Source organism: Seriola aureovittata, chromosome 20, assembly GCF_021018895.1.
Source record: "Seriola aureovittata isolate HTS-2021-v1 ecotype China chromosome 20, ASM2101889v1, whole genome shotgun sequence".
NCBI lineage: Eukaryota > Metazoa > Chordata > Actinopteri > Carangiformes > Carangidae > Seriola > Seriola aureovittata.
Window position 1 is genome coordinate 14,825,903 of NC_079383.1, and position 23,091 is coordinate 14,848,993.

Genomic DNA, 23,091 nt, shown 5'->3' on the forward strand with positions numbered 1-23,091 from the left:
CTCGTTGTGTTTTCTTGTAACATGAAAGATTTTTTAAAAGTACATTATTCTCATAACTTACAAGAAATAATAATTTACAGCAGCCATGTTTTCTGGCCTAGTAGTGATGGGGTGTAAATTGTTAGCATTATTTTATTCACTATAAATCACAGTTTTTATGTATATTTTCATACAAATGACAAAGGCTCAGTCCATCAGATTCTATGTTATCATATAGATATAAAAAATTGATTCAGCATGTGGGGATGGATCATTGATTTTATTGTTTGCTCTCATCTTGACATTCTGTCAAGCACAGCGAGGAAACATGGCGGGTGGTGTCCGTATCCATGGATACGGACTGGAGATGGCTGAGAGGTTGGAGGGGCTGGGGGCTGGTACAGAGGAGCTGAGTTGGCAGGGGTCCTGGCAGTTCCGCTCGTTAATAGAGGTTCTTCTGCACATAGGCGGCGATGTACTTGACGGCCAGCATGGTCTCCTCACATGTGGGCTTGATCTGAGACTCAGGCAGCAGGAAGCCATAACGACCAGTGTCACGCAACTCGAAGGTGTAGGAATATTTCACTCCCAGGTCGTAGGCCCAGTCGTCAGAGCCTCCAGCAGCGGGGTCTGAGGGCAAATAAGAAGAGGGGGATTATTCAGAGTGGGATATGCTGATGACCTGGGACAGTCTGGATGTGTTTTCATACAAATACTGCTTTTGGGGGCCAAAAAAATCCTTTGTTTGCAAGGAATAGCCTTGGCTCCCGATAAGTCATTTATTTTTGTTGCCTCTAGAGGCAACAAAGGGTTTGTGAATCACAAACACATCAGAATGCATAATAGCAGAGGCGAAAATAGACTATCAAGCCTCCTCTCAATACACTATTTCCCCATGTACTTACAGATGGTTGCAGCACCAGGTCCGCTGGTGTAGCGGGTGCCATACAGACTACGCAGAGCAGCAGAAGCTCCCTCAGCAACCTTCAGCTACAATACAGAAAGGAAACAAAAAACAGATGTGTTAAAAACACATCAGTCGGTTGCTGACTTTGATCAATCTGAACCTTTTATACTCCTGAATCTACAACTTCTGACAGCATCAGAAAACATGTCTGTTACACAGCAAGATCTAAAGTTAGATACCATTAGCCACTATACTTGGTCATACCAGACCAAGTATACTTGTATTAGCAAAACACCTGAATGTAATGAATTGAGTGACAGTAAAATGTATTGTTTATGAATTCAACTTCTGGTGTATAAGTGGAAGATTACATTATTAATTCTTTAAAAAAAAAAGTGGAAAGATTGCCTGAAAAAAAGAACAATATCATACACAACCAAACAACTATTAAAATACAGCCGGTAGCAAGAATGGTAAATAAATGTTTTTTTCCCCAGCAGCATCCACCATCCATTTCTTCTAGTTCCACCAAAACATTTTTACTGATATTACATCACATAGTAATAAAGCTTCAGTGAGTTCCGGCAGGAAATGAAACCTCGAGAGAAATTCACAAGCAGGAAATGATATTTCTGGATGGACAGATGAGTTATGATGGATCCCCAGAGTTCTTTTGTTCTGTGAAGTGTCAGAAGAGCGCTTAAATTACAAGTGAATAATAGAGAGGCAGAGACATGTGATCTGCCTCAGTTAGTGTGAGAGCTGGAGCAGGGGTGTGAGTGTTAACTATGCAGCCCTCGGACACCCCAGTGAGAGGTAAAAGACCCATGAGAATGATGCATATGAGGGAGTAAATGATTTGCAGCAGTTAAGTGTGTTCTTTAGATAAGAGACATAATGGGACTTGGTTGAATTCTTGCTTTTGGAAACACCTTCAGAGGTATTACATTAAGTTTATATTGTATTCATATTATATAATACCATATCTTTTGATTTGCTGATATTTTGCGACTTGAGATTTTACAGCAATTTCTAAATTCTTATAGTGAGGTCACTTTTACCTTTGACACGTCTCTGACATGTCTGGTGCAGTAAGTCTGTTGGTATTGCATTATGAATGAAAATATTTCCAGGAAGGCTGTATATAGTTGTGCACTACACTGATGCATGTGACACTGCCATGATGAACAATTCTATAATGATTATGACTGAGCAAGTATATTAGTTAACATAGTCACTATCCTTTTTCAGCTGTACGTACAATTCGTCATTTGTGGCAGATAATGAAGACTCACCAGCTCACTGTGGGTGGCGGCCAGCTCAAAGGTGTAGGAGTAGGGGAAGAGCAGCAGCTGAGAGTAGGAGTGGACGGTGATGTAGGCCTTGATGATGGACTTGTTCCTACGGATGAAGTCGGCAACATTCTTGACCTCAATCTCAGACTCAGGACTGTATCCACAGAAGGTGTCGCTGCAGGGGTTGCTGGAGGCTCCGGTGGCTGAAATTAAAATGAAAATCACATTGTGTTAAATTTTCTTTACTTCTTTAAATGCAGTATCTGATTGAGATCAAATATTTATAAAAGCAAGCATGTGTTATAAACCAGAGGGGTGGAGTTTCAAACATGCGTGAGTTTACCAGGATGGAAGGATTTAATGAAAGATGCTACCAATTTGCATTTTGGTAAATGTAGGATTCAAGCTTTTTGCGGAATGACTAATGTTGGGAACTAGAAGTCGCAGATTTTTAAACCTGTTTCTCACAAGCGTCCCAACTTTATGGAAGTGCACTATTAATTCTCTGGTGTATCCCTGTAAGATATAGCTTTGTATATGTTTGACTTACTGCACCAGCCAGCGTTGAAGTTCCTGTTGGGATCAGTTCCAATGCAGCTGGAACCAGATTTCCTGGAGCGAGTTTTCCTCCACATCCTGTTCTAAAGTTCCCAAGTGGATAGAATACACATGTCAGGCATCCATTTAACAAATCAACAAATTCTTTAAGATAACAAAAATAAACAGAATGGTCTCTATAAGGTTTAGGCTTGAAATTGTAACATACGCTCTTGTGGGTGTAGTCGTAGCCATCAATGTTAAAGACAGGCAGGACAAAAACATCCATCTCGTTGAGCAGGCTGGTCATCTGAGAGTCCTGGCCATAGGTAGACATAGCCTGCGGGAGATTGCAAAAATAAAAATAAAATCAGTGCTGTGATCTTTGGAAGTCTTTATATAAATGCTTGCCATGCCTGTCCAGGTATCCTCCTCACCTCCTTAACAAACCACTGGCAGAAAGCAGGAGAGATCCACTCTCTGGCGTGGATACCACAGTCCATGAAGATGGCGGGCTTTCTGGAGCTGGACTTCCTACCAAGCTGTGGTTGTTAAAGGTTATCATAAAAAAAACATATGTTAGATAGAACTGTATGAACTGTATGACTTACAAACTTATCATTATGTAAGTCCTGAAATACCTTGAGGATAGTCATGGGGCGTCCCTCGTAGGTGTTTCCAATGACCTGCTTACTGATCAGGTTGCTGTTGGAGGAGGCAATAGAGGAGATCCAGGACTGGATCTGAAATCAAAAGAAGGACAAATAAGAAACGATAATAACAGTCCAATCAGGGTTGAGATTGTGACTAACACAACATAATGATAACATAATGTTTTTGCAGCATACCTTGTCCCAGCTATTGTACTTGGTGTAGCTGTGGGCTCTGGGAGTGGGCCCCTGGGCCTGGGCTTCAACAGCAGTCTGCAGATCGTCAATAAGGATCCTGTAGAGGGATTCATTTAAACAGTGTGTAACTCAAGAACAAAACCCGGGGTTTTATGTTGACGTTTTAATTTCATGCTTGTCGATTATATGTTTATATTTTGGGACCTTTGTCTTGTGACCTACACATGCTCCATGTCATTCTGCTGCAGGATGGTGTGCACCATATCGAGGTACATGGCAGGCACGCGGATGTCCACATCAATGTCAATAGTCACCAGCTCGGGGCTCTCGGGTCTCCAGAAGTCGACCTGCAGATGGCAGCAAAGTCAAACGCTTGAGCATATTGAAACGTTCAGATATGAAATCCCAAATGCAGCACTTCAGCCTCTTATTTGACAAGCTGAAAGAAATATGACATGTCAAAATACCAGATGATATATTTGATCGAAGCATTTGTGAAATGAAACGGTGCGGTTAGAAATAATTTGCATATCTGGACATACACTGAGTAAATTAGCAGAGTGGCTCCAAAAAGTAGACCCAGTTAAGCCTCTTCCACCATTAGCAAACCAGTGAAACCCCTGTAGTGAGTGAGAATAGCACTGTTAAGGTGGGGGTATGTGTGAAAGCAGATAGGTACCTCTATGTCCTTAGCCAGTTCCTTAATGAGGGTCACATGCTCATCAAGCACAGGCTTCAGACGGAAGACTTTCTCGCTAGTGAAAAGAAGAGAAGGATCATAAATACAGTACAATAGACACAAAAGATGTGGTTCACATTACAGGACTGCCTCTTTACTACACAGTAAAAGAGTCACTAACATAAAGAAAATATATACGTATACATATTATATATAACTGCAAACTTCTCACATGCTGCCATGTTGCGTTCGCTTGGTGGTATTTTTAAAATTCAAACCTTTCGGCATCATTTTTACCTCCATAATCTATAAGAGGATGTTTCCCATAACTCTTTTATTTTCTAAATTCCAATTCTGAACTACCATAAATAAGTTGAAGGGTCTCTTTTAGCTTGCGTAGTTTAGTAATGTGCACAAATCACAAATTGACATTTACGTAGTTTAAATTGACGGGAGGTAACTAAATTGAACCAGAATGCTGTATACATGTACAGAAGAATACAGTAGTCATTTTGTTCACTCGTTTACATTGATCAAATACAGTATTATGATGTATAGTGAGCAGGTGATGAGTCACATTATATCACTGTGCTTGCACCAGTCCATAGTGGAATACAAATTCATCATCAGCACTGCATATTTGATCTTTACAGCCACAGTGTTTCACAAGAGTGAGTGAAATGAATTATCTTTTGCTTTTAACAAAGATTCAAAATTTACCCCTCGAAGCGAGTGGTGCCAGCCAGGGCAACAGCCACCAATCCAAAAAGCAGGAGGACCTTCATGTTGGCAGTGAGGCTGATCTTGCACCTGGACAGAATTTATATCCCCTGACCTGTCGATCATTCGCCAACCCCTTCTGTGATGCAGCAACATGTCATACATCCTCCCTATTTTTAGGTGCTACGTGGAGGAACAGAGCCCTACATGATGCATAGTCAATGATTAATAGATGCTAGAGTTGCTTGGGAAAACTTTGAGCTAAAGTAATTTGATTCTGATTCCTCACAGTTACTTAATCTCAGATCAGCTGTTATTTCTGGATGTTTTGGTAACCAATGACACATTTTCCTGATGATTTATAACACACAAGATCAACAACAACAAAAAAAAAATCAACTTTGGACTGTAGATTTTTCATTTTATTCATATTTTCATATATTCACAAACTGTACACTTAGAGAGTAGAAAAAAAAAATCTATCAACATGTTTAAATACCACAAATACAACCACCATAGTTATTGACAATGATCACCCGACCAGGAGTGTTTGTGTAGTACTCTTATTTATACAGTGTGTTACTCCCCGACTTGGAAACATCTCAGCATTACAGTCTTATTATGCAAACACTTATTAAACATTTTCACACAGAGCACATGATTCGACAATACTATTTAGATACTAGTCATGGTCAAATATGTTAATAACGGATAAATTTACATCATATTTTTGCTACACATATCCAATTATTCCATGTATAAATCTGCGGCAGAGCATGCATGGGTGACTTATTTATTAGCTTTGGTGTTTTTGCTGAACATTTGATAACTGTTCCAATTGGAAAGACCTGCTGAGCACACAGAATGGTTATCACTGGACGATATATTACTGCACTGTATCCCATCACTGTATTATGGCGACAAAATCCTGCACATACATGCATATCTTCTATAAATAATGGAAAAAGCGATATGTAATCATGTGTAGCCTTCTCTTGCAGGGAATCACCCCATTCATATAGTGGAACAGAAATTTTGCCAGCATGAATGTGACAAGCATGAGTGCTGTGTGATGGTTTACAAATAATTATTCTGCAGACTGTAGTAAATATCTCTTTGACTTACTCACAGAGGGACATGAATGTAACTTTGCAGCCATTCTCCATGAGTCAGTGCTTGGTAATACAGTTGGGGATTTTAAAAGCATGGAATGTCTCCATCCCCGGACTCTTAACCACAGACCAAAACAGTGGGGCGGGTGAACTTGTACCCTCTTTCTTTTTTTCTTTTTTCACTTAACGTCAGAAGAGGCCTTACTTTTGGATGTAAGACTCAGTGCCTCTGAGGCACGGAATGACAGGGCGCTCATCTTGGAGCTGATGCTCAGGTGAGGCCCAGTAGGTCCACCTGGCGAGCAGCGCAACAGCCGCAGTAAGTTTTTGCGGAAGTTGTTCCCCACAAAGCCGTACACGATAGGGTTAACACAGCTGTTGAAGTAGGCGATGCAGATGGTGAAGGGCATGGCGGTGTCAATGATTTCCAGGATGGCACAGTTCTCTACCTTTGTCAGCTGGGTGAGCACCTGCATGAAGTGAAACACCTGATGGGGCACCCAGCACAGGAAGAAGGCCAGGACAGCTGCTGCGAGCATACGCAGTACTTCGTCATCCCGGGAACGGGAGCTTTTCTGGATGTGTCTTGCCCCCAGCAGCGCCCGTCCGATGAGGCAGTAACAGGTGATGATGATGATGAAGGGCACCAGGAAGCCCAGCAAGCTCTTCATCAGGCTGATGGCTAGAAGGAGCTCACTCAACCTGGCATTTTTAATGTGCGGGTGCAGAATGCCACACACTGTATTATTAGAGTGTTTGATGTTGTGGACATCCCTGGTCAGTGCTGTGGGCACACTAAGCACAAAGGCAAAAAGCCAGATCACCACACAGGTGATACGTGCGTACACCACAGTGCGGAACCTGCGTGATCGCACTGGGTGCACAATGGCCAGGTATCGGTCAATGCTGAGTGCAGTGAGGAAGAAGATGCTGGTGTAGAGGTTAAAAATCACAAGCCCTGCACTGGCCTTGCACAGGAATCCACCAAAGGGCCAGTGATAGCCTGTGGCGGTGAAGGTCGCCCACATGGGCAGAGTGATGAGGAAGGTGAGGTCAGATATAGCAAGATTGAGAACAAATATGTTGGCCACAGTCTTCAGCTTCATGTAGCAGTAGATGACAGCCACCACCATACTGTTTCCGACAATGCCGATGACAAAGTTACAGCCATAGACGATGGGTACCAGGGTGAAGATGAATTCGTGGCTTCCAGACATGCCGCATGTCAGCGCTATCCCGTCTGTTGCTCCTGCCGTTATATTCTGCATTTTCCCTTTTTAGTGCCAGATCCTGGTACTTTTAAACAGGGGGCCCTGTCAGCAGGGTGCGTCTGTGGTGACTGATACAGGCCTTGGGCGAGGGCCTCAGCGTAGTCCTATAAAAGAAACACAACAAAAATGTCACAGGCAGTCTAGGGGGAGAGCAATCATTATACCACTGGCATGGCCCATAAACACTAATCCACACGAGCACCCATGAAAGTGCTCACCCTACACCAGCTCATTAAAGACCTGCACATTAGAGCCATCCTGACGCTTTATGTTATTTCTGTAAAATAAGAAGCCATGAAAAACAGATGTTGTATGTTATTCAATATTCCAAAAATGCACTTGAAACATCATTATTCAGACAATCTGCTCTTTGCCATCTCCTTTAAATCGTCTCTCTGCTAATGAATGGCAACAGTAAAACTGTACAGTGTTTATCAAATGGCCCGTCCATCTGGGTGGACTGTCAGCACCCGGAAGGAGAACATTTATGCCTTGTGTTATGACCTGTGTTAATGAAGACTGCATGGAAAAGTGTGATCTTGGATAACAACACCATTAAACACTGAGGTAGTGAGTGGAGCAGGGAGGAAAGAGAAAGAGGGGGTTGAGGCTCCAGTCACTGTAAAAGACATGTCACGTTTCAAACCCTTGGTGTGCAGAGATACATTGTACCCAGCATGAGAACTTCTAATCAGCACACACCTAAACAAACAGGACAGCAGGGATTCGGCTCTGTGGAAACTTTGCTCTGTGAGAAAATCAAACCTGCGTGCTGCGGAAAATTTGCCTCAGGGCTAGTTTTTGCTTCATTTGTATGTGCAGAATGTGAAATGGGAAAAAAAAAAGAAGAAATTCTCCCCTTTGTTTAGAGTCTTTATGTTTAATAGAACAGCTTAGTGAGCGTCTTAGTGGGGCTGATGCAATAATATTAGCATAAGCCTCATGTATACTATTACTATAGCTGCAAAGATAGTTTCTGTTACTAATTACACGAAAATGACAATATGTTCGTGGTTACATAGAAACCAAAAAGATTGTAAGGGAAACATGCTTTGAATTTGCAGCTCAGAAATGGGTAAATAACATATATAGATTATACGGAACCATTTTATGTGCTGTTTTTTAGAATAGGAAGTTTGCTATTTTGTATATTACTTTCTTTAAATAGAAATGGAAATCTTCGTATTACCAGTATTACTAAACTAAGCAGTCGTCTTCCCACAAGATGGCATCCTAGCTTCAAGATTTTACTCACAGCTGATAGAGTGCAGTGATATCATGATGGAAAACCTGTCAGCTAGTGCACATACATTTATTTAAAAAATACTGAAAGTTGCCTTTTGCAGAAATCCAGTTGCAGCTGCTACTGTTACAGTTACTTTTTGAATGCACAAACCTTCCCTATCTGCATTCCTGCTGCCCTCTGGTTGGCATTAAGACAATCTAAGCTCCTCCAGTAAAACTATTTTATCTCCAAGTCTCCTTATTTTCCACCAGGTTTCAGTGGATGGATTCTTTGAAAAAACCCCTCAGTGCATTAAAGCAACAACCGTATCGGTTGCAGATGTGTGGATATTCGAGTGTGGAAGATGTGTGGGTGCCAAGGGCAACAGAATAATGAAATATCTTTGAGAGTTTCCTGCACAGGCCCAAAAGTAGTAGGTAGGGTAAAGTACCAATACAGATGTCACTGCTTAGATTTGCTGTACATGTGTTTTCTTTCTTTATGATTTTAACAGTGGGTGACTGCAATTTTAAACTACACTGAAAAGGGCAACAACACACATATCAGTTTCACTATTTGGGGATTTAAAAAGGTTTAAGAAAATCTCTTGATGCTAAGACGATTTCTGGTGACCACAAATGGAAATATAGCGGAAAATGTACACCCTATGCCCTTTACCATTAATGGAAGGCTTGGCATTTTATTTTTCCATGAGGGAGATGCTCAAGGCAACGGGACGTGTGGTGAGTGAATATAAACAAGGCTGGAAGTTATTGCCGCCTTTATATGTAAGTGAGCCCGATAGTAAAGGTGAAGTGGCACAAGCAGAAGGTGACACGGAAGCAGGTGATTTAATGAGGCTGTGTCCATTGAGCTACAGCTCACAGTGGGATGGCACATTACTGAATGACAGCCATAAACCCTGGGTGACCACAAACAGGAAGGTAAACACCTACTTCACAAGGTCCATGAGCAAGCTGCATCCTCTCGATCAAGACAATGGACCGAGAGGCTCTGCATTGTTTGCAAACACATAGCTGCTTACAATGAATAAAATCAAGTTTAAGAGGAAGTTTGGGGATTTCTTTTGTTCCACAGAGCGGGCGGCTGACTCCCGAATGACACTGCAGTGACATTCCATTTCTAATCCTACTCCGGGGTATTTAAAAACAGCCTCTTCCTGGGATCATAGGAATTCCTTAAAAAGCTAAACCTAGAAAAGTTACAATCACAGCCTGGGCCGAACGAGTTGGGCTGACTTTGGATAGAAACGTGGTTCCCATCAACAGAGCTATCTGTGGCTGCCTTCGGCCTGAGCACCCGGCTGCTCTGACATGAGCACCACCATCTGGCTGCTCATAGAGAGCCACTAAAATGTCTGGTTGATGGAGTTAATGATTTATATCAGCCCATTATGAAGTGAGGTTCATCTTACTGGGAACACACCACCTCAGCCTCCCACCTCATGATCATCCACTCGTGTAGGCTTTTTCGGTAAACAGAGCGTTCCGCAAGCCACCAGTGCTTCCTGTTGTTGTAAACCCAACCTTTATCTTATCTTAATCTGAAAACTGCATTAATGCTCAATTTGTCACTATTACTCCTTGCAGAGTTATAATATGACTGTCAAAACCGTAGTGCACCTCATTTGTAGCCTCCTACAACTCACTTCCTCCTGTCTCAACTTACACGGAGTCACTTGAGCTGAAGAGTTTTTGAAGTAGGAAACTTAACCGACAGAAACCTCATTGACTGCCGAAGAAACTCTTTAAGTGTAGTGGTGCCATGCAATTAATCTGAAAAACGTGCCAAACTAACATATTTCTCATCTAAAATATGCACTTTTTACAAATACATGTTTAGAAAGAGAAAGAACTGAAGATTTTGATGAAGTGTGTGTGTGTCTACGTGTGTGTGATTGGGAGTGAGGGTGACAGTGTCCATGACCTAAATGAAGACTTGTGCCTGCAGGAGAGGAGCTAATGGAAATATTGGCTTCAGAAACCATGTCTGCATGTTTCTGTTTACAAAACCGAGCTTTCATGTGACTTGCACAATTAAACAGCACAAACTTCTGCCTTTAAAAACTTTCCCTCATTTCCTGTACTGTATTTTAGGAAATATGCCACCAGGACTTTGACTTGCAACAACATAACAGATTATGAACAATTTTCCATTCAATTAATTTCCAGCGAGGAGTTTGTTAGGAGATTATTTTGCCGTAGAACCTGAGATTATATTAAATAACATAAACATAAGAGGGGGAAATAAGCACCTATAAAGGTGAAACCCACACATAACTCTTGGTGTCTGCAGCGGTTTCTTTCCTCTCTTCCTCAACATTTTCAATCTCCAGTACCAGCTGCCCCTCTCACTGACAAGGCTGAAAATTAAACGTTACCTTTTTTCTGTTCTTTTCTTGATTTATCCTTGTTATTCCACAACCACCCTGCCTTCTTTACCTTCACCCCTTTTTCCAGTGTGTCTCGCGGACTGAATTCCTCATAAGTGAGGATTTTCAAACAGCTCAAAGCTACTGTTTATCAGGAAGTGGATCCAATTTTCTAAATTGCTCATGGCAGGAATTGTTGGGTCTCTGTAAATAATATAGTATAGAGCACGGCCTAGTCTAGACCTGCTCTATATGAAATGTGATAATTTCTGTTGTGATTTGGCACTATATAAATCAAATTTGCCATGACTATAGGGATATGACACCTGGCACGTCAGAGAAAACTTTAGCATAGACTCCATTCCTCTCGCTCCCCCCACTCGTATAGTTTCATAATGCAGTTTTGGATTCTTCCCATCCCCACTGCACAGCTACAGTAGTTGTTTTAAAGGCTCTGCACACACAGGACTTTCACATGAACAACTTGGACAAACAGCAACAACAGGTGGCACTTGTCAAATCTAACATTTGGTTTAGTTCTTTGCATTCATTTCCTACACATGGGTCCCTGAGGTAATATCAGCGATTTTCAACAAAAGACTTGTGAGATAAATATTTACAGAAACTGAAGCTTTTTTGTTTCAGCGTTGGAACATTAGATACATGTCTTCTAAACAGCCAAAACATTTTAGAATTTTTAAATAGAAAAAGTTGGCAAAATCATATTCCTGAGCATGAGGTAATGTGTGCTCTTACCTGTGGTGCTGAACCAGGAGGCTGTTGATGCTTTCAGGGCAGGACAGTCAGAGAGACAGAGAGACCACCGCAGTGTGCCAGTGACTGCCTCTGATTTAACTTAACTGGTGGAGCGAGACGAGCAGGAATACCGTCTGACACACACACCCCCCACTACTCTCTCTCTCTCACACACGCGCGCACACACACACTACAATAATGAATGAATTATGTTGGAGCCAGTCAGCTACGTATTGTAGCATCTCTCTCTGGCCGACAGTCTGCGCGCACACACAAACAAACACGCACAAGCTCTTACACAATAGCACCTCTCCTCCGCCTCCTCCTCCTCTCCTCTTCCCCCCCCTACTCCCAAAGCACCCTCTCTCCTCTCTCTCCCTTAATGTCTGCTTTTAATCACTCACTTTCTCTTTCATATGAAATTCATTGCTGCTTTTGACAGGTAAAACTGATTAAAGTGCCAAATCTAGGCCTGTTGCACAATCTTTTGAGGGCATTTAATTCAGCATTACAGTTTAATTCACCAGACACACACACACACACACACACACACACCAGCACTTTGATAAATCTTACTTTGATATCTCGACCACCTCTCTTATTCCACTAGTATCATCTCTGATCCCATGACAGTCCCCTGTCCCTTGTCCTCTACACAGCATGAAAGGAACGGCCAGGCTCTGACTGTGATTGGACCTGTCGACACACTGTATTAATAGCTGCCACGAGCTCACTCTTGGCTTGGATCAGGCTGTACCAGGGGCTAGAAGAGGGGGTAAAATTGGCGGGTTGGAGCCAGAGAGATGGGTTACCACTTTTCCTTCACTCCTTGCTGGGCTTCCTGAGAACATTTCCCGTTTTCCAGTGTGTGATTCAGTTGTCACTCATTTGTCAAACTTTTTTTTTTTTTTTAAAGAAGTGGATGTATTGTTAGGAGTGTGTGAGAGTCTGTGTCAGGGTGACCAACTTGACAACTCCCCCTGGTCAAGCTGGCTTTGTCGAGGCTATTAAAGCGGGATTGAGGCACTTGCTGATGAATGTGACTGGTAAAACGGTACTGCAATTAATAATTTCATGAGTGATTAAAGAATATGATTGGCGCGAAAGGGAGGTATTTGAAGGCTGCATACTTTACGGTTGTGTAAACCAGCTATAATAGGAAGAGATCTCTATTTTTAGGAACTGCAAACATCCATCACACACAGCTTGGTGCTAAAGTTATTTGTCTCTCACTATTCTTTTCTTTCTCAAGGTCCTGACAGGTGTTGAGAAGTAGGTCACATCCTCACCTCTCTGCTGCAGTCTATTGCAACTGTCATGGAGATTGATAGTGATGGATGAGTCGACGTGGCTGTCATCCCCTAAATCCCCTCAGTTTCAATGTCCGCAGTGTTGACGGTGAAGAAAGCCTTCACCTACGATAAAGATAAATGAGGAAAGAAAGGAAAAACAAACACTTTGAGCTAAGTGGAGGTCCTGTTTGGTGGCTTTTGCTCACTCAGGTGTGACCTAGTCATTTGAGAATGATCACATTTACTGAGCTTTTAATGGCTCAAAGCCTCCTGGAGGTCACATAGGGTCAAAAGGCAACAGGTACAAATATCTGGAAAACATGACATGCAGCAGAGTGCTCTTCTGTCTTTATTCCTGTCATTTTTCAGGAGGGGCAGGTTGAGGAGGAGAGTAACTCACTTTACACAGCAACAGAACCATTTACACCTCCAGGGGATTATAATCAGGCTCCATTATGTCTTCAGTTACTGTGAATGATAAGAATCATCCATTAGGCAAATGTTTTCTTATTGCGTATCCTGTCACAGCATTGAGAATCCGTACAGTATCAAATCGTCCACATGGTCTCAACCTTGCTGTCACGAGAATTATCAACAAACTATATCTGACCCATGAGACATCTCAGGAAGTGAGGAGAGAGTTATGTATCAAGCTTTGAATCTCTAACTGTTTTCCTCAAAACAAATAATTCTCAGTAGAGACAGGATGTTGTTGCAACACCCCGCTCTACAACATTGATTTACACTCACTTGAGTACAAGCAGAAACACATGCTGATGATTTAAAAATGGAGGGGGGGGGTTAGGGTGGGAAATGTAATTTCCTATGGGACTGTACCTTTTTAGAATGGATGGTTGATGTTTAATTCGGGTTGTGGTTTCAAAAGCAAAACTTTATGTCCTGAATATTAACTCCGCAATTCACTCTAAAAAAAAGAAAAAGCATTAATAATTATTCCAAGAGTGTTTCTAAATTCATGTTGTGCAACATTTTGGAATCTGCTGTGACTACAGTAAAAGGAATATGGTCATTTATCATCTGCTGGGTAATATATAATTTCTGGGTGAGTAAGGCCAGAAAGAGGACAAGGCTTTGTCTCAAATGTTCATACCCTGGAGGTGTGATAGTGGGTGATGTTCTTGTTAATCAAATCCCTCTAACAAGATTAGCTGTGTTAGCACTCAAGCCGTAGTAGAATGAATTGATGACTGAGGTAATTACTGGTAGCACACAGCACTGCGGGGAAGTACGGACCTTTTACCAGAACAATACAGGCACTAAAATGCCAAACGAATGCACAGCCACCTGCTGAAGAAAGACAATACTGTGTGAGATCTGAACTGTAAACTGGTGACCAGTATTGACTGACAAGTAGCTGAGTCATCTTACAGTATATGTCTATAAATATATTTTACAGGTTAGTGCTGCATGGTTTCCATCAAAAACCCATATGTGAATTTGTTACATTTTAATTGGTAGTAAGGAGGCAAGTTGAATTTAATGGTTTTACACAAAAAAGACACAAAGTTCTCCCGCTATACTGACAGTGAACTTGAGAGTAAACTTGGTTTCATATCTTGGATTTGACTGACATCACCAGTTCTATCCAAGGTCTATCCACTTTGTGCTCAACATGTTTTGCTGTTTGAATATATCTGGTTATGAAACTCTTGTCCTCAGCCTTCCCAAATGAATTGAACACATAAATCTTTTTCACAGCAGATAATTTGACTCCTCATAGCAGGAAAGGCACAGGTGGAACTAATAAAATTAACCATGGCTCCATTCCAGCTATCACTGCCATGGTATGAAGCAATTACTAATGTTATTAGATACACCTGTGTTTGACAGGTCATAATGTATCCAGTGAAAACGGTCCGTTCAACTTTACCTTTTATGGTATTGCCAAGGTTTTTGACTGATCCACATAGATTCATCTTGCAGAAAAACACAGGCTAGCTCTGTGACTCAAATGTAATGACTGTACATTAACTGACGCTAGCTAAGAAACGATGGTAAGTTGATACATTATTACAAAATAATGTTGCGAAGCTAGTTCGTGGTTTAGGCCGACAACTAGCATTGCTACACAAGTCACAGGTGACAAACTGCTTTAGGCAATATAAGCTGAACGCAGCCTTGTATAGGCCTATCAAGTTTTTTTCAAACTGCTGTTCTCCCCTCACTCTTGCCATGGCGGTAATGTGAAGCTATGATGCTAACTCTGCCCTAAAAATGCCGCAAACCGCTGCTGGCTAACTGCTTGTTGTTGTTGTTGCTAATGTAGCATTTCACAAACTAGCTCACTTGGCATCATTCCTGTCTCCGTTGCTTCAGGACGTCTTTGACGGGGAAATAGTAACGATGTTTGGTGTTCCCTCTGGCCAGTCGTCATTCCCTCGTCGGCCTCAAAGTTGAACTTCAAACCTGAGCCTGAAGGATTATCCTGCACCTGCTGTGGAGGTCTGGTTCTGCTGCTACTCTTCGCAAAGTCTGCTGAGATGCTACAGAGATCATTGCTTCACTTCATGAAGGTAGGGGCTTGTTGCTTTGCTAACAGCTATGTTGTGATATATTTCCTAGCCTCTGCTCAGTTAGTGTTTGAATGTTTGGCTGACTACGCTGGTGGGATTTAATTGCTCTCTGACTGATCTGTGTGTGGCCTGTGTCTTGGCCTTTGTAGCTGCTGCCCTTTCCCTATGTTATTTATGGTTTCTTTTTGCTTTGCTGGGCTTATTTCCTCTTGGCTGGTTTATGTTTGGCATGTTATTTAATTGCAGTGCTTTCATGCTGTTGCTTTGCGTATTGGCGAACAATGAATTCTCACGTTTGAGTTAGCTGTTGTTATTTGCTTAATTGGTTTTGCATTATATTTCCTGAAAGGTTGTTGCTGTTCTTGTGATGGTTTCTTGCTGTGCTTGGGTCTCCAGGAAATGCTAATGTGCAGGCCTATTGTACTTTGGATGTTACTGTTGTTTCAATGGAAAAACATGGTCTTTGTCACACTCCATATTCAGCTAAGAATTAGAGAAATATTTCAAGTGTATTATATGAAATCTTGCTTTATTATTCTTTTCATATTTGTTTTATATATTTATTGCTGAACTCCTGTTTTGTGATTTAAGCTGCTGCCACTATGTATTGCTACTTTAATCTTACATCCATGTCCTAGTGGTGATATGCTAGTTATTGGAATAACATTCCTTTAGAGGTTGTATTCTTCGCTGTTTCACTCTGCTATTCTGCTCATTTGCGAATTCTGCTCTAAAAGAGCTGCAAAAAATTGTCCGCTGCCGTTCATGTTAGTCGCAATCTCCCAGTTCTACAACAGCAACCACATGTACACAAGAGTCAAAATTCCCCTGTGAAGAGGAAAGTTTATTATCATTGCTCCCCATTCCCTGCTGTGCTGAACTTGGTGAACACTTTACAGGGAGTGATGAGGTCAGAATCTAGATGCCAAATATCGACTCTGTATTCACATAAATCCATGTCATGTCAGTTGGCTGCAGACCTACTCACGTCTGCCATCTTAATGTCCCGAAACTATGATACATGAAATGCAGGACATGATGTTATCATGGTGCTGTTTGTCTGTCTGTGTTCGGACACATTCTTGTATGCCAATGATTACTTTTTAGAGCACAGTGCCATATAAATTTATGTTTAATGAGGGAAAAACTGAGGGGAAAAAAAACATTCATCAATACCTTGAAATCAAGAACAAATGTTGAGACTCCCCTGTTATGTGAAGAACTACACCCTGACATGGAAATAGATGTTAACTAAGACATTTATGAGCTTAATTAGCCACCTAATTAACAAATAATTATGTTTTAAACTACTGTAGTGATTACAGTGTTACAATAGAATGTATGCGCCTTGTTTTTATGACTGATGTTTATTGGTGGAGCCAAGTTGTTCAGTTAACAATGGCAAATACAGTGTTTTTTGTTTGTAGTGTAGCTAATGGAGACCTCACTACTAGAACACTTTTTTGTAACCTGTATTTTGATTTAACTGACGATCAACATTCTCATGCTTTGTTTAGACACAACAAATATTCATTGTACGGAACTAATTTCTGGGCTTTTGACAGCCCTAAATATCCAGCACTACATAAATCACCTTGGGATAGCCCATAAGGGACCTGTCCAATCTGACTTTAACAAGCCTTTTATTTTCTCAGTGTGCTGCGTAGGTGTCAAGGACAGCTCTCACACCATCCCTCTGGTGCAGTCAAGGCTCAGAAAATATTTACTGCATCTCACACACTGAGTGGACCTGCCTTGTTAGTGTTGTTGCCTGCAAGAGCCTGACTCAAAAACTGTGCTTGTGTGGGAGGATGAGAGGGACGTGGACAAAGCGTAACAGAACAGAAAGTGCATTTTGTCACATCAGCTCTGTTTTTTTTTTTTTTTTTTTTTTCTTAGTTGGTAGTGTAAAGAGTCTGGAATACGAGTACAACCTGTAAGCATACTGGTTTTGGATTGAACTTTTGCCCCCGAGTCTCAATTCCTGCTTAACGTCACGGAAATCACTGACCCAGAGGTTTGACCCTGGAGATGTAAAATGATGTAGCTTCCATACTCCTCCTTGATCGGAGCAAAAGAACAGATATGTCAAAGACAAAAAATCTTTTGCACAAACAGGAAACGTCCAAGAGATTGCGGGAGAAAGTGGTGGGAAGGCCTCTAACAGGCCTCTAAGAGTCACATTGTTTAGGTCTGGGCTCCCCAAGGTTGCCTTTTTACATCTACACACAGGGAGGGATGGGAAAATACTGGGTGGGGGCTGTTGAGGGAGGCTTGCTATTTCTCCTTGCAGTGTAACCTCTCCCATGAATATTTTAAGCTCTTTATTAGATCTATAGAGGATAAAAAAAAGTTATTTGTACTTCCTTCCAGTCCTTTAAGGTTTATCAGTCAGATGTCATTTGAATTCAATAAAACAGTGAACTGTCATGCAGACAGACGTATTTGGCTTCCTTAAGGTACGATCTGTTGAGCCAAAGGGCCATTATAGACTAAGATAATGGAGGAAGAGGCAATGTTGCCTTCAAGCAAGGAAGAGAGTATGGTGCTCTCAAGGTTTGATTCTCTTTATTAAAGCAATTTGTCATTATGTTCAGACAGGTTGTAAGAGTGTAAACAAATAAATTTGCTTCTATGTTCTCTCATTCACAATAGTTTCCTAGTTACTTTCATACTGTCATATATTCACTTTAAAGTGAAATGACGAGGGTATTTTATTATATATATATATATATATATAATATATATATATATAAAAAAATTGTAACACTGTATATATATATATATATATATATATATATATATTGGGTGTCCGTATGAGGCTATGGCAGTATGCTCTCTGGTTGTTAATGTATGTCTTCCTGCAGTAAAATGCAGTGTGTGTGTGTGTGTCTGGCACATAATGTAAGTTTTTGTGTGTGTGTGTACGTGAACCTGTTTGCGTAAGACGGAGAAGTTTCACTCACACACTGGCGTACTAAGGGTCTGGAACCTGTTCTTATCCCCAGCCAGGCTTTCCTTATGTAAACAGCATGTGAACAGCATTGAGTTTTCTTTCTCACCCATGACCCTCACTCTTGTAAAAGATCCATAACCAGGCAGGGGACCATTACAAAGGTGGTGTGGAGTAAATTCAATTCTTTTAAGATGCATCTGTGTATGACTATAGCCAATACTGTCTGTACAGTATCTCATCTTGTTCCCACTGTCCTTTTAAACCACCTCTGGCCATACTGCTTCTCTCTGGCGCTGCTGGGGAGTTTGGGCTCAGCTGAGTCAATAACCCTGGGGCCCTCCAGACCGTATAAACACCCCCGTCCTCCGGGAAGAGGGTGACTTGCGCCATGCTGGCGATGTTTTGTCATGTTCTCATCTCTGTAGTAACAAACAGATCAGTCTTTGACAGATGTGTTTGGAGGAAATGGTTCAGTCTTCGACAACCCTGTCGTATAACAAATAATCCTTTGTTATAGCATGTTCTTTTAATTGGAGCTGCATATAATGCACTGGAAACAATTCTTGGTAAACATTATAACCTCCACTGGACAAAACAGATTATGGTGCTGTAACAAGATAAGACAATATAGCCCACTCAAAATCTAATTTAAAAAAAACACCTGTCTTAAAACATGTACCAGTTCTTGTTGTTTTCCTTGAGAACTGTGGAGCTGCTGTTATTAGCTTTGATTCATGTAAGCCACAAATAAAAATGGTGACAAGTTTTCATGCCAGTAGAAGAACTATCAAAACATATGTAAAATCCACTTTTCTGTTCCACCCATGTAGTCATGATGTGATGATTTGACCATGTTGTTAGAAAGCTGGAGCATGAATTGGATTCCATCCTATAGCTTTTTCATAGAAATCCTATATAAATGCACTGTAGTTTGGACAACTATTCAGGAAGGAATCTTCAATTCTGTCAGACTCTGTCAAAGTCCACCGCTATTGTTGATATGCAAAAGAAATCTAATTACACTTCTTTTGTTTAGTGTAGAACACATTCTGTGTTGATCACCTATATGAAATCAAAGTAATTTTTCCCCTAGGGCTAGAAATAAAACATTTCAGGACTGTATGATGATCATTTGGATTAGAATCATAATTGGCATTATTGCCGTAACATCTGCAGGCACCTTCTTGCAATGGATTTGTGCTTTTTGGGAAATAATCACTTTGAAACACTTGTATTGGTAGTATCGCTAGCCAGTAATGTTTTGTTCCCAAACTTGAGTATCTAAAATTATCTGAGGACTGGTTGCGGTTTCCTGTCGAACTCTCACCAAGCAGGGGATTCTTTATGTGATGATACAAGTTGCTATATACAACCTATGTACAAGTCATAGTGATGTGATTACAAAGTTACAGTGTTGCCATCAGGTAACAACTCTGGATAAATTTTAGATGCTCTGAATTAATTCAACAAAACCTTTTAAAGAAGTCTAAAAACATCTATTTCAGTTAAGTCTGAGTTGAAACAAGAGTTAATTTATTTTAGTTGGAGCTCTTACTGTCAGCTGACTGGTAGCTTTAGGGGTTATAGATCAGATTTAGAGGCAATAAGAGAACAAGCAGCCTCATGAGACAATGAGCGAGAACAAAATGTCTGCTATTAACATCTAGTGAGGGACGTGTTCATACAGACCATAAGGTTATTGCCTTAAAAGGAAATCTAAAGATTATGATTCCACCCTTTGATTTGCTTTCATACGGTGATAAACTCCACAGAACTGCTACAGGTATATTTTCCTGTAATTCCTCTTTAGATCCTTCTTGCCTGTGCGCTATAAGAGCCATGACTCAGTAAATGGAAGCATTAACATTTTACAAGAGCATACGTTAGTGCTCCGAAAATATTCTTAGCCGGGCTCGACTGCTGACATTATGCGCAAACAACAACTCAGAATCATAAAACAAGACTCTAAATGGCCTTAACTTGCATCTTTCAGTCGTTTCCCTGTTCGTCATAAGGTTCCTGCAAGTTTGTTCCATATTCTGGGATATTGAGTTCACTTGACCTAAACTGAACAAGAGGTCAAGAACTTTGCTACAGCCAACTTGAACAGTCTTTTGGCCATCCCTCCAGTCCTGTTTCATGCACAGATCTACAGACAACAGGCACTATGGAAAACACAGTATATGTGTTCAGTCATGTATCTATTTTAAAATTAGTCATAATTCCTTTTTGATGGAATATATGTGTAATTGACTGTTGTGTCTGCCCACTATGCTACTGAAAACAGTAATTTTGAAAATTTTACATTAGTCTGCTGTCCTGTTCCCAGCATTTTCTGCTGAGGCGGCCTTGCTTAAGCAGTTTGTTTTGGCTGTGTTTTAAAGGAGTGCCAGTTAGTGGATGGCACCAAGGTCTTGTCATCAGCACATAGTCTGTGGAAAGGAGGTTTCTAATTTAGTTTTCTGTTCTGTTTTTATTTGGATATTTCGAGACACAGAGAAAAGACAGAACATCTTTAGCTTCTTTGGCCATTTGAATAATTTCAGGATGGATGAAAACACCGTGTAAGGAATTCATTGGTTGTCTGAAAGTGGGCGTTCCATAGGGAACACGAATCCCTAAGAGAACCAAAGTCCTTCAGAGCTGCATGACACAATGATCTGTCCAGTTGTTGAGGACTGTTGGCTTCCACCCACACCTCCCTGGTCTGATAAAGGAAAAAGGTAAAATAATGAGAAAAATAATGGTTAATTGCTTCACACAGCAATTTGCCAGATCTGTGGTGGTGAGAGTAAACAGGGTATGATCTGCTCTTCCTCATTTTCCAAACATCTGTCAATTTCCATGTGTTCAAAAGAGTGCAACTCCATGAATATCTTTAAGGAGAGACTGCGTGATGAATTGCGTCTTGCCTTGCACTATGATGGCAGGCTGCTGTTCACTTGGACTCGAGAACAAACTGATGATATTTTGGTGGTCAAAGGTGAACTCACAAAACATGGTTTTGGCCTTGTGAACACAATTTCTCAGGAACTCCTGAAGGGAATCCCTTCAAATTTGAAGCTGTACTCTGATTGATTGGGTGAGTTGTTGGTTGGTTGGTTGGTTGGTTGGTTGGTTGGTTGGTTGGTTGAAACTTAACCTGAAACTAGTCTGAGTGAGGCATACAACTAATTCTATTTCTTTTTTCTTTTTTTGTTCCATGTCTTTTTAAATGTTTAGATATAACAGCCCAAAGTTTACCAGTCTGTACCAGTAACATTCAATCACAAGACAGAAGAATAAAATAAAGGATTTAATAAAGGACTTGCTGAGCATGTTGGATTATGTCTCCTCCTTTCAATGAACAGGTCAAAGTTTTAGGAAACAAGCCAAGGAATTCAACAACCAGAGCCAAAATAGCTCCATGTGTTCTCAGTGGCGACAACCACATTTTCTCCCAAATGACAAATGCATCATGGCAACAGACTACACAGAACAAATAGGGCTATGAATGCAGGGTAAGCATGGAAAATATTTTTCCAATTTTAATACATAAAAGGCTTTTTGTGCTTGATGAATGATAAGTATCGTTCTACATCCTTGTATTTCAGTGTTTCTGTTTATTATTCATTAACCTTGAGCGGTTTGTAGTTGGCTTTATTGAATATCAGCTCATCAAAATATTGTGTACATCATTGGATTCAGAGGTAACTGACAACTGTATGCTAGCACAATATCTCAAAAAGTGAAATATTTGCTTTCATACTTTATACTGTTATTGGAGATTGGAATCCAAGGCTCCTAAATTGGTCATAAGATGCATATACTTTATGATTATCAGGGGAAAATAACAGAGACATTCAACTGCCCCATGGGCGCTCGTTTTGTGTGCTTCTGAGGTTAGTTAACCCCTGCTGAGCGAGCTAGAGTGGATGGGAGGAGGAGTAGAGCTAAAAGAAATAACACAGCAGCGGGGTATCTCATGCCAATCAGCGTACAGCAAAGTGAGAAAGATTAGCCAAAAGACTGATGCTTACCGATTTTTTTTTATTTTTTATTTTTTTTTATTTTTTTCCCCCCAAGACTTCGGGTTGATGTTATTACCCTTGAGTCTCAGTGGGGTTTTGCTTTGGTTCCCTAGATATTTCATACCATGTTCTGTACTTTAGCCTTTCTCGTTCCGAGGCAGTTTAATTCCCATCACTGTATGTGCTTTGACTCATATCTGTCTAGATCTATAAGTAAATGAACATTTTGTTTTCTGCCTCATGTCTGTATTGCCTCTGTCATTATGGCATTTAACAGTGTTACCATGCTACTTGCCATTCAGGGTCAGGTTTCAGAGTACTCCCACTCTGTGTCGGCATGAAGAGAGGAGGCGACCCACCAAGAGGCAACTCCTAATGAAATCCCTTCCTGGGAGCTCTGTAAATATTTTCATCCTCTCCCTCAGCCTGTTGATAGACTAATACCACTCACTTTGCTAATTAATCACCGAGGAGTGAAGAGAAGCTGAGACGGGAGGACCTGGATAAGTGGACACATGGCTGTTGTTGGAAACTGTCCACATCAACACCCTGTATGTGCTCCTATCCTCTGTCCTCTG

The 23,091-nt window shown here is 41.0% G+C and overlaps 2 protein-coding genes and 1 long non-coding RNA gene across 5 annotated transcripts; all 3 read right to left on the reverse strand.

The window, feature by feature from the left end:
• Positions 1-245: 245 nt before the first annotated feature.
• Positions 246-12,942, reverse strand: cpb1 (carboxypeptidase B1 (tissue)). 2 transcript variants are annotated; one of them, XM_056364303.1, is made up of 11 exons: positions 12,298-12,942; positions 4,246-4,321; positions 3,789-3,913; positions 3,567-3,663; positions 3,360-3,461; positions 3,156-3,260; positions 2,948-3,058; positions 2,732-2,822; positions 2,182-2,384; positions 885-969; positions 246-609 (listed from the first exon to the last, which is right to left on the reverse strand). In XM_056364303.1, exons 1-11 carry the CDS (start codon positions 12,381-12,383, stop codon positions 422-424), a joined length of 1,269 nt encoding a protein of 422 aa, XP_056220278.1. In that variant the 5' UTR covers positions 12,384-12,942; the 3' UTR covers positions 246-421. The 2 variants fall into 2 exon arrangements, with proteins under 2 accessions (XP_056220278.1, XP_056220279.1); XM_056364304.1 differs by lacking the exon at positions 12,298-12,942 and adding an exon at positions 4,966-5,030.
• agtr1b (angiotensin II receptor, type 1b) lies at positions 5,366-13,110 on the reverse strand. 2 transcript variants are annotated; one of them, XM_056364313.1, is made up of 2 exons: positions 13,011-13,110; positions 5,366-7,452 (listed from the first exon to the last, which is right to left on the reverse strand). In XM_056364313.1, exon 2 carries the CDS (start codon positions 7,343-7,345, stop codon positions 6,257-6,259), a length of 1,089 nt encoding a protein of 362 aa, XP_056220288.1. In that variant the 5' UTR covers positions 7,346-7,452; positions 13,011-13,110; the 3' UTR covers positions 5,366-6,256. The 2 variants fall into 2 exon arrangements, with proteins under 2 accessions (XP_056220288.1, XP_056220287.1); XM_056364312.1 differs by lacking the exon at positions 13,011-13,110 and adding an exon at positions 11,722-11,968.
• A 292-nt stretch (positions 13,111-13,402) lies between these two features.
• On the reverse strand, positions 13,403-15,424 carry LOC130161568 (uncharacterized). Its single transcript, XR_008826179.1, has 3 exons — positions 15,321-15,424; positions 13,851-13,938; positions 13,403-13,481 (listed from the first exon to the last, which is right to left on the reverse strand). It is a non-coding gene; the product is annotated as an uncharacterized LOC130161568 (long non-coding RNA).
• Between the last annotated feature and the right edge of the window lie 7,667 nt (positions 15,425-23,091).